This window comes from Lycorma delicatula, chromosome 13, assembly GCF_047948215.1.
Source record: "Lycorma delicatula isolate Av1 chromosome 13, ASM4794821v1, whole genome shotgun sequence".
Taxonomy (NCBI): Eukaryota; Metazoa; Arthropoda; class Insecta; order Hemiptera; family Fulgoridae; genus Lycorma; species Lycorma delicatula.
This window is the reverse complement of record NC_134467.1, coordinates 4867796-4883413: the sequence shown is the minus strand read 5'-3', so window position 1 is coordinate 4883413 and position 15618 is coordinate 4867796. Positions and strand designations below refer to the sequence as shown.

The 15618-nt window shown below is 32.4% G+C and overlaps 1 protein-coding gene across 3 annotated transcripts in view; it reads right to left on the bottom strand.

The window, feature by feature from the left end:
* The window catches only part of Dd (CTD nuclear envelope phosphatase 1-like protein dullard), a 70012-nt gene extending 56192 nt beyond the window's left edge, over positions 1-13820 (bottom strand). For 2 of the 3 annotated variants that reach the window (XM_075380940.1, XM_075380941.1), the window contains exon 1: positions 13587-13820. In XM_075380940.1, coding sequence (XP_075237055.1) covers positions 13587-13685 — 99 coding nt within the window. In that variant the 5' untranslated portion in view covers positions 13686-13820. The remainder of the gene's footprint in view (positions 1-13586) is intronic. The other variant, XM_075380942.1, reaches the window with a different exon arrangement.
* Positions 13821-15618: the final 1798 nt, after the last annotated feature.

Genomic DNA, 15618 nt, shown 5'->3' with positions numbered 1-15618 from the left:
CTTTTAAGTAGCCCCGAAGTAAAAAATCGCAAGTAGACAACTCTGGGGAAAATGGAGGCCACTTCCTCCGGTACCGGTCTGTTTCCTTCAGTTGTCGCGCAGTTGTTAACGCGGTACGGTTTCAATTTTAATTCGTGAAGAACTTTACGACAAGATGCGTATCGAACACCGGGATAACTTGCGTAGTAATGTTTTTGGACCTGCAATAATTCTCCTTCCTCTCGATAACGGCCAATGGCCTGTGGAATCCCGGGGAAGGCTGCCTATTTCGTTTTACATTTGTAACCGAACCTGTTATACGCCATTTTTTGACTAAATCGTGTATACTACTGTTCGCTGGGATAGATATTAGGAATTTTTTCTACGAATACTCGACGCGATTCTTCAAACGATCCAGAACGAATATAGGCCTCGACTATAGCTATCCTCTCCTAGATTAAATAAAGCGTTTTACACAAACGCAACTGTACCGCAACAAAACGTATACTGCAGTGATACGTAACCACCAGACAAACGGCAGCAACAGTCGGTGGTAACATATACATCCACTAGTCGCGCAAGCCGTGAAAGTTTCATTAATAGTGCTGGGTGGCGGTTTCACGTAGCTCACTCTGTATCGGTTACATCGTTGCACATAAAAACTAATAGTTATAATGATCAACCGAATAAAATATCGATAAGTTAAACTAGCGCTTAAAACAATTAACTAACCGATTTAAATTCACAGCGCTCAAAATTTATCGGTTCATTTACAACTGTGCGTTTACGTTTATACTTGTAAACGTAGACGTTTAATATTATTTTATTACGTCTAATATTTTTAGATTACTCTCTGTATTTGTAACATAGTATGTCCATGTGTGCGACGCTCAGAAATGCTTTCTTTTATTTTTAAACGATCTTAAAATTTCTAAAAATAGTTGTTTTAAGTGCCGATTTATTTAAACGCGATAAAATAAATTTTATAAATACCAATTACCGTTAAATTTATGACAATTTTATTATTATTTAAATATTCTATAAAATTATTTTTATCGGTTTAAAATACATAATTTTTATTAGTAATGAAACAAAGAAATGTATCTCCAAAATTTAATCTTCTTGTATTTTTTTTTTCAAACAGTTTTAATCAAGTATCATTTTTTTTACACACTTTACATCGTATTTTTTTAATTACGTTTACTACAAAAATTATATTAATTCACTACGATTAGCCGTAAATTTAATCCGATCTAATTCTTTGCCTAATTCTATTTCATTATCGGGTATACATATATACGTACGCTTTGCGTATCATACCGCCTATAACCCGCAGAAAAATGTCCGCGCAATACCTAAAAACCGTGAGGTGAGCCCAGACAGGCCATTTAAGAACATCATTGTGGTTTTCTCCGGGCTGAAAATCATCTTACGTCGAAGACTCCACAGTCGGAGCGTCTCGCAAGCACGAGCGGCAAGGAACTCTACCTCGTTGCGCGAATCCCCTTCAACGAGCAGCTGCGCGTCGTCAGCATAAGCGACGACACGACAATCTTGTGGATCATGCTGTAATCGGTATATATTTTGCGATACAAAAGGTGATTTTCTTGCGGATGACGATATTACGATTAAAGGGCGTGTAACTAATGATGAGCCGACCGGTACGAGTAGATTAAACCGGATGTGCAACTTAAAACGAAGCCGCTACAGACTAACGCGGTCGCGACATTAACATTTTACTAATGAAATGAAAAATATTAAAACGTAAATTAAATTCTGTATCTACATTAGCAAAAGTTTACATATTTACCGTATTTTTTACGAAAACATTTCAAATCAAGCACCCGGCACAACAATTCGCTTTTATACTTGAGAAATCATCCTGAATCGCTTGACATAAATTCAGTCGACGCCATAAATTTCTTGTTGAATGCTCACCTTCAACAATTTGGAGATTCGATTGTTAAATTCATAAACTTTATTCTTCAAATAACACACCGAAAAAAAATAGCGACTACATAAATCAGGGAAATCGCCTTCTGCCGAAAGACTGATCTGAAAAAGCCACATGAATACGGGCCGTTTCATTTGTGACGATCGTTGCTGCGTCCTTCCGGAAGAAGCCTACTCTTTTTCACCGTTCGATGAGCGTAGACTACTTTGATAATTATACATTACACTTCTGTATCGACAACCCGATCGAAAAATATCGGCCTGCCTCGCTCAACAATCACCAGAAACAGTAAATCACACGTCGATTTTCTTATCCTGAAATGGAAGCTCAAACATAGAGTTACGATTTTGAATCGTCCAATATCTGGTGATGTGCGAATTAAAATGCCCAGATAAATAAAATCAGACCGCGTCTGACATTAAAAACTGCATCAGGTCTATCTGTCAATCGACAATATTTTTGAGCAGCAAGTTGCAATACTTAAGATGGTCCGTTCTATCGAATCGTTTCAAATTTAAATCGTGAAAACTCTTACGGCAAAATACGTATTTTACACAACTATGTTGTGTAACTTATACAAATTGTTTCAAACCGGTGGAAATTCATCTTTCAATGTCATTTTTACTTCCTCGTATGAAGTTAAGGAAGTAGTGTGATCGGTGAAAAATTTCGGTTTCCAGATTTCAACGGAAATATCCATACTGACCACCCCTCAATCCATTCTGACTACTTTCCGCATGACTTTTGTAGGTACATACGTATGCATCTCGCTTAATTCAAAAATGATTAGCAGTGGGATGTTGAAATTTTCGATTTAGGACTGTTGTAACATCTAGTTGTGCACCTCCCCTTTTGATTGCAATCGACTGAACCAAACATGTCCAAAAAAAGCTCAAAACCCCAAAAAATTAGGATTCTGGACTTTTTCTTAACTGCAGTAATACGCTCTCATCGAGAGCTATTAACGATATATCAAAAGCGGTACTTATTTTCAACGGTTCCACATTTACGGCCAAATAAAACTTTAATTATGAAATATTTGGATCTTAGGGGAAGGCACATCGGTTCGATTCAGACTTTATCTCTTTTTTTTTAATTTAAATATACTGATTAAGTAATCATTTTAACCTCTCATTGTAAAAAAAATGTTTACGATGAATAATAATTCAATAATAACTAAAACAAAATTATGGAAAATATCAGAAGTTTTTTTAATGAAATAAAATATACTTTTATTTTTTTAAAAATGCGTAAATGTAATTTAATAGGCGTACAAGGAATGTCCACATTACACTATTTAACAGAATCATGTTCGCTAAGAATACTCTCTCTTTTTCCTGTTTAGCCTCCGGAAATAACCGTTCAGGTACTACTTCAGTGGACGATATGTATTAGTGTAAATGAAGTATAGTCTTGTACAGTCTCAGTTCGACCGTTCCTGAGATGTAAGGTTCATCGAAACCCGACCGCCAAAGAACACCGGTATCCACGATCTAGCATTAGAATCCGTATAAAAGTAACTGCCTTTACTAGGACTTGAACGCTGGAACTCTCGCTTACAAATCAACCGATTTGGGAAGACGCATTCACCGCTAGACCGACCCGTGGTCTAGCGGGTCGGTCTAGCCACCACTGGACCCGTGGTGGGTCCAGTTACCCTAGTAAACCAAAAACTGTTCGACAGGTTTTATTGGAAGTACTACAGGTCTATCTACTTATCGCGTAGATTAAAATAACAAAGTATTAATTGATAGATTGAAAATGTAAAATAATGCTGCCGCATTTACAATTAAATAAAGAATACAGTTACCTCACGAGTGGAGAATAATTCATTTAAGATAATAAGCAATAAATTTTTACGACATGATTATTGTAAAATCAAACTCATATAAGCCGTTTAAAAAAAAGGAGATAAATAATAAAGCAGAAAAAATATATTAATAATCATTATCATTATTATTATAAACAATAATAATAAAATTATAATAGAAATAACAAGAAAATCACCTTAAAGTAGTTTTAGAATCGCATATGCCAACTTTCAAAAAAAAAGAAAACAAAAAATTGGCTAAATGTCAATAACATAACGAGTTTAAAACTTCTAGTTGGCAGTTGGCAAATGCTAATATACTATAACTAAACCGAGTTATACCTTTTAAAACAAAACTCAAAACCAAACCGTAGGCTAACAATAATAATAATAAAACTAATATTATAATATAAACGACGGTTTATAATTAAAAAATCTTGTGTTATTTTAAACTTAAAAAGTTACTACAACTTATTCCAAAAAAAAATTGAAAACGTGTAATTTTTTAAACCAAAATTAACAATTAATAATAAGTACAATTATTCAAAATTGATTTATAAATTTTACACGAATTTATTTTAAATCTACCTACTTAGTAGTTAAGGTAGATCGTCAGCATTACAGACAGCGTTTTTTCTTCTAAACGATTAAAATTTCGGTAAACATAATTAAAAAATGCGCACAATTTTAAAACTGTATTTGTAAGAGTGTAAAAATGTACTTTAAAATGTACTTTTTTATTTTAATTTAAGAGAGCATTAAAAGATTTAAATGGCTCCTGGAATAGACGGAATACCTGTACAATTACTGCGCAGTGCAGGTGAGGAAGCGATTGATAGATTATACAAGCTGGTGTGTAATATTTATGAAAAAGGGGAATTTCCGTCAGACTTCAAAAAAAGTGTTATAGTCATGATACTGAAGAAAGCAGGGGCAGATACATGTGAAGAATACAGAACAATTAGTTTAACTAGTCACGCATCAAAAATCTTAACTAGAATTCTATACAGAAGAATTGAGAGGAGAGTGGAGGAAGTGTTAGGAGAAGACCGATTTGGTTTCAGGAAAAGTATAGGTACAAGGGACGCAATTTTAGGCCTCAGATTAATAGTAGAAAGAAGATTAAAGAAAAACAAACCGACATACTTGGCGTTTATAGACCTAGAAAAGGCATTCGATAACGTAGACTGGATAAAATGTTCAGCATTTTAAAAAAAGTAGGGTTCAAATACAGAGATAGAAGAACAATCGCTAACATGTACAGGAACCAAACAGCAACTGTAACAATTGAAGAACATAAGAAAGAAGCCCTAATAAGAAAGGGAGTCCGACAAAGATGTTCCCTATCTCCGTTACTTTTTAATCTTTACATGGAACTAGCAGTTAATGATGTTAAAGAACGATTTAGATTCGGAGTAACAGTACAAGGTGAAAAGATAAAGACGCTACGATTTGCTGATGATATAGTGATTCTAGCCGAGAGTAAAAAGGATTTAGAAGAAACAATGAACGGCATAGATGAAGTCCTACGCAAGAACTACCGCATGAAAATAAACAAGAGCAAAACTAAAGTAATGAAATGTAGTAGAAATAACAAAGATGGACCGCTGAATGTGAAAATGGGAGGAGAAAAGATTATGGAGATAGAACAATTTTGTTATTTGGGAAGCAGAATTACTAAAGATGGACGAAGCAGGAGCGATATAAAATGGCGAATAGCACAGGCAAAACGAGCCTTCAGTCAGAAATATAATTTGTTTACATCAAAAATTAATTTAAACGTCAGGAAAAGATTTTTGAAAGTATATGTTTGGAGCGTCGCTTTATATGGAAGTGAAACTTGGACGATCGGAGTATCTGAGAAGAAAATATTAGAAGCTTTTGAAACGCGGTGCTACAGGAGAACGTTAAAAATCAGACGGGTGGATAAAGTGACAAATGAAGAGGTATTGCGGCAAATAGATGAAGAAAGAAGCATTTGGAAAAATATAGTTAAAAGAAGAGACAGACTTATAGGCCACATCCTGGAATAGTCGCTTTAATATCGGAAGGACAGGTAGAAGGAAAAAATTGTGTAGGCAGGCCACGTTTGGAATATGTAAAACAAATTGTTAGGGATGTAGGATGTAGGGGGTATACCGGAATGAAACTACTAGCACTAGATGCACTAGCACTGTGTGTATATATATATATATATATATATATACAAAAACCTTAAAAAAATATAATAATCAACCAGACTGAAGAGAAAATAACAGTAAAATCTTTAAATAGTTAAATCAAGTGATAATCATCTTAGATGAACCGAACAGCTTAACATTTTCTTGGAATCAACAGATCCCAGCTTCGACGATAATCAATTTGGCCTTAAGATTAATTGGCTGCTGAACAGGAAACTTAATCCCCGAGTCGATCCACACGGCGTCCTGCTACCAAGTAAAACCGCAGATAGACTGGATTTACAGGTCTCGGTAAAGTCCAACCTATACCCACAAAATCAAAATTTGGGGAAGTTCACAAAAAAATGGAAAGGTAATATTCGATGAAAAAGAACGATTTAGCTTTAAATTGCAATATGAGACATATATAACCGCATCCAGGGAAAACCTCAAAATCCTTTCCAAACAAGACACACTTTACTGTCTACATGGAATATCGAATCAGTTTTCCTCGAAATAGGGGATTGTAACATATAAATCGATAATAAATTGCTTTTCTTCCGGAAATTTTAACGAAGAACAACTCAGGAGAACAGGTGCGTGGTTCCTAAAGGAATAATTTCACCTATCTACAGAATTGTACGGCACATGGAAGTATAAAAAATCCCGTAAATCGTTCATCCTAAAATCTACTGGAGGTGTTAAAACGAATATCGTCTGTATTATATACAATCGACGTCAGTCGGTACAGTACACCGGGACCCACCGGGTTGATCTAGTGGTGAACGCGTCTTCCCAAATCAGCCGATTTGGAAGTCGAGAGTTCCAGTGTTCAAATCCTAGTAAAGCCAGTTATTTTTACACGGATTTGAATACTAGATCGTGGATACCGGTGTTCTTTGGCGGTCGGGTTTCAATTAACCACACGTCTCGGGAACGGTCGACATGAAACTGTACAAGACTACACTTCATTTACACTCATACATATCATCCTCTGAAGTATTATCTGAAAGGTAATTCCCGGAGGCTAAACAGGAAAAAAGTACAGTACACAGGATCTAATTCATTAAAAATTACAAGTAACACAGAAGGCCTTCTTGGGTATAACAGACTACAAAATCGGTCATTAATTATAATTAAACAATAAAAAGAAATTAAACAGGAAAATAGAATCATAAAAAATTAAAACGCGCGTTCGCATACACGTGCGGAGTATAAATATACTGTGTATTTTTTTCTTCATCAAACAAATTCATATGAAGAAAACAATAATAGTAATATATACCATTCTGTCAGGATAACTATTAATTCTATTATTACATGCGACCATTAAAAAACAAATTAATATTAAAGGTAGCGAATTCAAAATCAATAAATCGAACAAAAAAATTATTTATGTTAATGTTCATTTTAAATATATTATATTAACATGATATGACTAACTTAACATAAACAGGAAATGTTATACTGTCAACAAACACAAAAAATAATTAATTTTCAAATAAAAATACGATTTATAAAACATAATACACATTATTCCATCCGAGTTCAATGACATTACAAAACTTTTAAGTAATTTATTCATATATATATATATATATATATATATATATATATATATATATATATATATATATATATATATATATATATATATATATATATATATATATATATATATATATAACAAATTAAGATTACTGTAAAAAAAAAGGAAATCTGAAAATTAGTTGCCTATTACAAAATTAGTTCATAATTATTTAAATTCAGAGGAGCAATCGAGTAAATAAACCAATTTATAAGGTTAATAGAAGCTTATTTATTTTTTCATATACATAGGAAATACGTTTTAATTAATAAAACACTGATGGTTGTTATAACAATCCTGATTTAAAAAAATGCAATGTTAAATGATAAGCACAAACATAATAAAGATGAACCAAAATACACTCAAATTTATTTTTCATCTCTTTCATGAGACTGGTTTGACGAACTAATCCATTATATTCTGTGCCAATCTCATGGCTGAAACAAATATCTTAAATCCTACAACCGCAATTATTGTCTTTCACTGTTACTACCCCTTTAAACTCCCTTCTACAGGTTAAATTTTAAAAAATCAACATTAGTATATAATTCTGTTGAAAAGTGATTCTTTAATGAAACTGACAGTTTGAGTAATCAAAGAGAGAGGGAGAGACAGACAGAGAGAGAGTGTGTGTAGATTTGTGGTGAATACTCTACTGGTATACATCGTATACCATTTTGAATTATTAAGCGTTACAAATGGTATCTCTTTATACCACAGGTTCTGTGACGATTGTATTTTAAGAGTGAAACTTTACTATTCAATAACTCGACAGAACTTTAAAGTTCTTTGAACAAAATTGTCTACAGTCTGTCTACAAGCAAAACAAGCAGTGAACAGGCAGTAGACAGTAGTTTAGTAAGCTACATCTTTTTATTCAGAATGATTAAATATAAATGATAAACCAAGGACCTCAAAGTCAACAACCTCAACAAATAAGCAGAACTTGTATCAGACTTTATTAAAGAAGATTATCAACCAGATATTTTGAAAGTATTTCAAGGTAATGGGTTCTACACTAAAAAATTATCGACACAAGATAAAATTTATAGGCCAATTCTGCGTATTCTATATATAGAATTGTTTGAACATCACAACATCGCTGAACAAAGATTTTTTTGTTGAAGGTTATACATTCCTGTTCTAAATTGTTGCCGGTGAGAAATAAACCTAGAGACTCTGAATCGGCATCGCGATTACAGTCTACGTATAAAAAAAACCGCTTACCATTTATTCAGCACACGACTTTACCGAAGATTTGACCGTAAAGAAATACTAACTAAAATATAAAAAAGCTGACAACACAGTTGTAGAACTTTCCTGTTATGCAGCTTTCTTCTGATGCATGGCTTACACGCACATACATAACTTAATTTAAATATATTTTTCTACAACAGCTGTACGTTAGCGCCTCACTAGTGGTCCTTGTGATGACATAGGGCGCTATTGACGCAGTATACCCTCTTAGCCATTATTTTAGAGAATTTTTTGGGGTGAGGGTGCAATTTTGAAAAACCATTTTTTGCAAATATTATTATTTTTAAATCGTTAACAAATGCGTATAAGAAAAATAAGACCCTAATTAGGTGAAATCTTCAGATACTAAAGGTGACCGTGCTCTACAGCCTCACCCCTCGACCTTTTTTGAAAACTGAATGGCATCAATGCCCCATATGCAGAAGTAATCTGACCGAGTTTGGTCAAAATCGGTCCAGCAGTTCTGGAGATATAAGGGTGAGACACCAAACACATACCTACAAACATTAACACCCGGTTTTTTGGATTCATTAGGTGTCAAAACATCAAGATCCAGTGAAAATCACATACGCCCAAATTGCACCGATTACAACACTTTCCCTTCTAGAGTTACCGCTATAGCTACCCTTTCCTGTCTAGTGCATAGCACTAGTATTCCATTTTAATTTAACAAATGATCAGTGCATCACTGTATTTTATTTTGATGAAATTTAGTATATCATAACTACCGACCTTGTAGTAGACAAAAAATATGTTTTTATATCTAAAAACAAAATTTTCTTGAGGAATAGACTATTTGCCAACGGGTAAAAACAGCCATTTTTGTCCATGAGCTGTAGCATTCTTATTTTACATCGTACAGGGGGTTAAAAAGGGCTTTTTTTGGAAAGAGTAAAGATGGAACTTCCATCTTAGTGTACTCAAGATTCATTTTGTTGCATAACCAAATATTGTAATGTAATGTTTACTGAACTTACATTTACATTTTTATTTTTAATTTTGGGCCCAAAATAAATAATGAAGGGCTTAGAATAACAGGCCTGTTTTTTACTTTTTAACTCTTAGGTACTAGTAGTACTTATAAAAAAAATTGGACTGTTACCAAGTGACCTTCATTAATAAAAATGACCACCAAATCGTAAGATTTGAATCTTACGATTTTGGTCTCATATTCAGAGCCCAAAAACCACATGTGCAATAAGTAGCAAAAATCTAAAATCTTTACAGCAGCAAGTACTTTTTATGTACTTTAAAACCATATAAAATTTATTTTGTTACTCAAAGGGGTTGATGAATAATGTAGCCATTAAAACTGCTAAAAACAACATTCAAACAAGTGTTTATATGTACAAGTGCTTTTCCTGTTTGTACAGGACCTTATGAACTAAACAAAGTGTCCTCCTTTTAATTTGGCTTGGAAAACAAAAAAAGGCATAAACTACAAAAAAGTATAAAAAAAAACCATTTTTTTTGTTTTCTGCTATCAAAAATATCTTCCTTCATCCCATGCCAGCCTTGAAATTATTTCATTATTTCAAATGAAGATTCTCACACTGCCATCTTAATCACACTGTTTGCTAGATCTAGCGGCTAATATTTAATTCTACGGAGATATATGTCATCATAAAATATTTGTTTTTACATAAATTTATTTTAATAATATAGTTCCTAATATATCTGATACTGATCTCTTCTACTTGGAATTTTGTTACTCTATTATAACGGGAACTCTTGGAAAAAACAACCAGAGCTAACGATTATAATACAATTTTTTTAAAAATGAAACAATTTTTCTATTAACTGGATATGTAACAGAAGTATCTACGAATGCAGGCTACAATGAACTATACAAATGTCATTATCAAGAATGACAAAACCAACCCCTCAAGAACAAGCATTTCACACCAAGCTTTATAACAGAAACGAGAACTTAAATAATTTTCTATAGCTTTCTTTCCTGATCTGAATATACTGTTTTGTATCAGCATGACAAACCCACTGAAATGCAGGTGATATTCAACCTTACAAAGAAAAATGACTTTACTACATTCACCATGGAAACTGGTTGTATAACTATCATCACTCTCAGAGAAAGTACATCACAGACTGGTCACTTTCTACTACAAAACAGTGAATTAATATAAGTGATCATACAGAGCGTTTTTTCCTGACAATATAAAACTGGTAACACTATTTTGCACATTTTTATCGTGGTTATAATATATTTAAAGCACCTTCGTCTACAAGTAGTGTTACAATCCAATTAAATATTTATATCCTAGAAAATCAAAAAACTGAACAAGTCTTAATTGTACAACAGACTGTTACAACCCCCACATTAGTTATTTCTCCATATTTATGGGCATGCTTTCACTGTAAGCATGTGTTATAAGGTGCTCATAATTCAGAGCAATCTACTAAAAATAATATTAAAAAAGAGAGAAACTTATAAAAACAAGTTTTAAAGAATATAGAACAATGACTGTTGTATTGTATTGTATAATAACAACCGTTAAAATAATTTATTCTAATAAAAACATTCTATCCTTGAATTATGATAATACATCTACAGTACTAAAAATAAAAACAAGTAAAGTGATTTTTGTTAGAACAAACACACTTCAAAACAGTACGATTCAAAAAGATGCCATATTTTTCAACTTGTTATAAAAGAAGATGCAAATACAAACAAGATTTCTCATTCTGTGATCTTATAGTCCAAAACACATTGAAAATACATAATGTCTGAACTTGTAATTAGTAATTTTTCTGCTCTTTCTCTTTTGCCAATCAAACAGAATCAATTCTTTTTTCCTATATATCGAACAATTAAGGAGGTTACATTATATAAACTGAATAACTTTCCATAACTCAAAGCTAACATACTAATAGATTTAAAATAGAAGCATGAACCGAGATAAATGTAAATAATTTATAGCTGTAGAAACATTAAACAGAAATCAAGATAATGTTAATCAAACAATTCATTAATCAAGAAAAATAAGTGCCTGCCAACATGGTAATTTATTAAAAATGTAATTGCAATAAGGCATTTTTTTCATAAGCTAAAATATAGTGATGGATTACACGAAAGGTTTTATAGTACTGGATATTGCTATTTTTTTAAAGAATAATTGTTTAATAAAAATTATTTTTATTAAGCAATTCACATTCATAAATATAAACATGTGGATAAATTAACATTTTTAATTTTCTAAACATCAGTCTATAAGGTTCACACTTAAAAAGTGCCAAACAATGTACAGAAAATTCATTCCAACATTTTAGGGAGCCTCAAAAGATTGCGTTATACTTTCAATGTGTATATATAATAAATATTTAATAAAGATAGCAAGCTTAATGTTTTATTAAAGTGCTACAAATCAAATAAAAATTTTCTGTAAGCATTTAAATTATCCAATGAATATTTTTCCAATTCAGAGGGTAAAATGAAGAGTGATTCTGACTTTTAAGGCTAGGGCATAAGTTTTAGATAAGAAGACCATTTCTATAATAAAAATTATGCTTATAATACAAAAATAAATAAATAAAGATAAGAACATGGCTTTAAATCACAGCATGGTTTTACTTGACAAAATATTACTTTTTTATTTTAACAAATTAGATATTTTTGTTATAATTAAAGCGTTAAAATCTGAAATATTAAAAATTGCAAGAAAATTTCTTTTTAGTTTTATAAAATAATAAATAAAATATTTCAACATAACCTAACCTAAAACCACTCTTTAAATAAATAAATATAGACAATTGACAAACAAAAAACGAAAGTATTTGTTACAGTTCACATAATAGATTACAAGTACAACAATAAGTTAAATTAAAAAAAAGATGTAAAATTAATAAATACAATTACAAATATTTGTAAGAGCTGATGTTTTACAGTAAAAAAAATTTAACTGGGATCATTTTTTTAAATGTGTACCTTAACATCTCTTTATCATAATTGTGATTTAAGTAAACAATACAAGCATATCTGAATTATTTTACTAACAAATTAAAGTCATAAAAACTAACATTATTTTTATATCATAACGAGGGAAACTTTGAATCATTACTAACATTTTGTACCTAAGGAAAACTTTCTGCAAGCCAGTTATTTTCTCCATTAGCAAGAAAGTTTTAGTTGCTCTGATTTATTGAGGTTCTACATTATATAATGCAACTGAAATTAAAATGTAATTATACCAGTTCATCAGACCGCCTAAAAATCACCATTGGATAACCACAGTAAATTTTTTTTTTAAAATGATGTTTTTACAAACATTAAGAATTACAACAGCAAATTCGTGGGTAAACTACAGACAAATTGTGATTTATATTGGGGATTAACAAAATGTTATTAAAAATTCTGTAAGATATCTTTGAAAACTAGTTACAGTTAAAAATCATGTATAAAAAATACATATTAAATTACGATTTCAACAATACTGTAAAAACTGTGCAATTACTTGGATAAATTTAGAATTAAATTCTACACGAAACTTTGAAGTGCACATAAGGACCTAGGTAAGCTATTTTTTCGTTCTATCAAACTGAAATTTAAAAAATCTGTATATCAAATTTATAATTCTGAAAAAACCGCCGTAATTGATAACGAACTTCAGATTCATTAAAACAATCCATAAAATACGTTTTCTGAAGACTAATAGCATGTAAAAGTGCAATATCCAATTGGAAAAATTTGTCAACAAAAACTATAAAAACATAATAAAGATAAAACGTTTAAAGTAACACTTTTATCATAATTTAGAACAAAATATTGATTAATAAACACAAAACAAACCCTTAAAAATAAGATAAAACTCTCCAATTACTTACAGCTCTAACCTGCTTTTTTAACAGAAAACAAACAAAAGTCCACACTCTTGATGCTAATAATAAAAACGCACGGAGGCCCATTTGCAATTGTTTCAGCATTTGTAAATTATTTTGTACACTTATATTACAGAATATTCAAACAATAAATATACACTAACACGTTATATTTACCACAATAAAACTGATCACATCCTAACAGCAAATTTACAAGCTACGACTCGCCATGATCGACCCATACTCGCTAGACCTGCGCGGTAGCTGCTAGGTTACAAATTGTACGTTAATCAAATAAGCAACATAATTAAAAAAAATTCAAAACTTTCAAAATAAATGTTAAACAATAAATAATAGAATTTATAAAGTTAACATTTTGTATTAATATTAATTACCCTTTAAATTCCAATTTACCACTGTAAAACCGTTATAACAAAAAGGCGCAAAATTTAAAATTAGAAAGAAAAATTCTTCTGTAAATCTATTGTGATTGTGTCAACAGGATATCCTACATTTTTTACTACCCTGAGCATCACACTTAATTTTTCTATATCTTCTTACAGCTTCGATACTTTTTAGAAGTCCAAATCGTTTCTAACCCTTTTTTATCTTCCGTATAATATAACATATGACAAAAATGTTTGCCATTTTTATCATCATCAAGTTTCCGACCTCTATTTTAAATCATTTTATCCATCCATTTTACTCCATTCTTCTTCACCACTTAAAGTTTTCTAACATTTCTCTTCTCTCATTCTGATTGTCCATGAAACACTACATTTCATATTATATATCAGACAAACTTCTTTCTTAATGCTGCTGGAATGCATCTAATTTTAAAAAAAAATCCTATTACTTTTCCAGTAGATATTTTGTTTCTAACTTCCTCATTAGTTAATTGGTTAATTGGTTAACTGGGATTTCTCCCACCACCACTCCATTTGATCGCCCTAGAGCATATAACCAAATGTCCGTGCCAAAAACAGTTTAGCGACCAATAATCTAGTAGCTCCTAGTGAGCTTACCTAACAGCATGAGCAGACTAAGTGAGGTGCCATATACCACCTGCTTACGTGTCCCAACCGCTCACTTGTCATACAATAAAACTAAACCAGGGAGGCGCATCCCTTGTTATTATATTAAAAGACAGTAATTTGCTGTCACCCCTCGGTCGCTGAATGCCAGCTAGTACCTGTCCACCATTTAAAGCACTTGGAACTTTATCTGGCTGGTGGCCAGCCATTATCTCTGGATTAGCTTCCCACAGCAGCATGGTAGGAATCATTATACTTTACCCTTAACTAATCTATCGATGTTGGTTGAACAACGCAACCTCCTCGAAGAACTCCCACACGATCCGACAATGCGGCATACAAAGGAGAGGCATACCATCCCCCCAGATTCTGTATAAATCTATACAAGGACCTTCCCTTAGTCATGGCATGCCATTCTTGCTGCCATGCTTTCATTGAAAGGCTGTAAAGCCTCCTCCAAAGGTGGGAGATGGGCAATTGTTCAAAATTTAGAACTGATGCATTGAGATCACTGTTCCACTCTGGTACTGGCTCGGCTCGATACCACATCCCAAATACCTCGGCCTTCCTGCCTCTTCGCAATTTCCACATGGCCGCCCGAACTTTCACCACTAAATCGATTGGGAGAGCCTTTCCCAATACAGTAGTAGCCTCATAAGAGGTTGTTTTAAAAGCACCAGTACATATAATTAAGGCTCTGTGCTGGGCACTCCTTAAATTTTGAAAGTGCTCGATTTCTATCCAACCTATCCGCCCAAACAGACGCCGTGTAAGAGGTCATACTTTCGAAGATACCTCTGTACACCATGTACAAATGACAGTCTGACAGTCCGTAATCCTTTCGAGCAATCCTCCTAAGCTTGTGCATCATAGAGACGGCGTCCGCAGCTATTTGCCTAATGTGGTTGCTAAACAGCAATTTCTCATCAAACAAATCACCTAGGTACTTATGAACTCGAACTCGACTGATTACACAGCCTTTATACTTAATACTGGGGTTACGA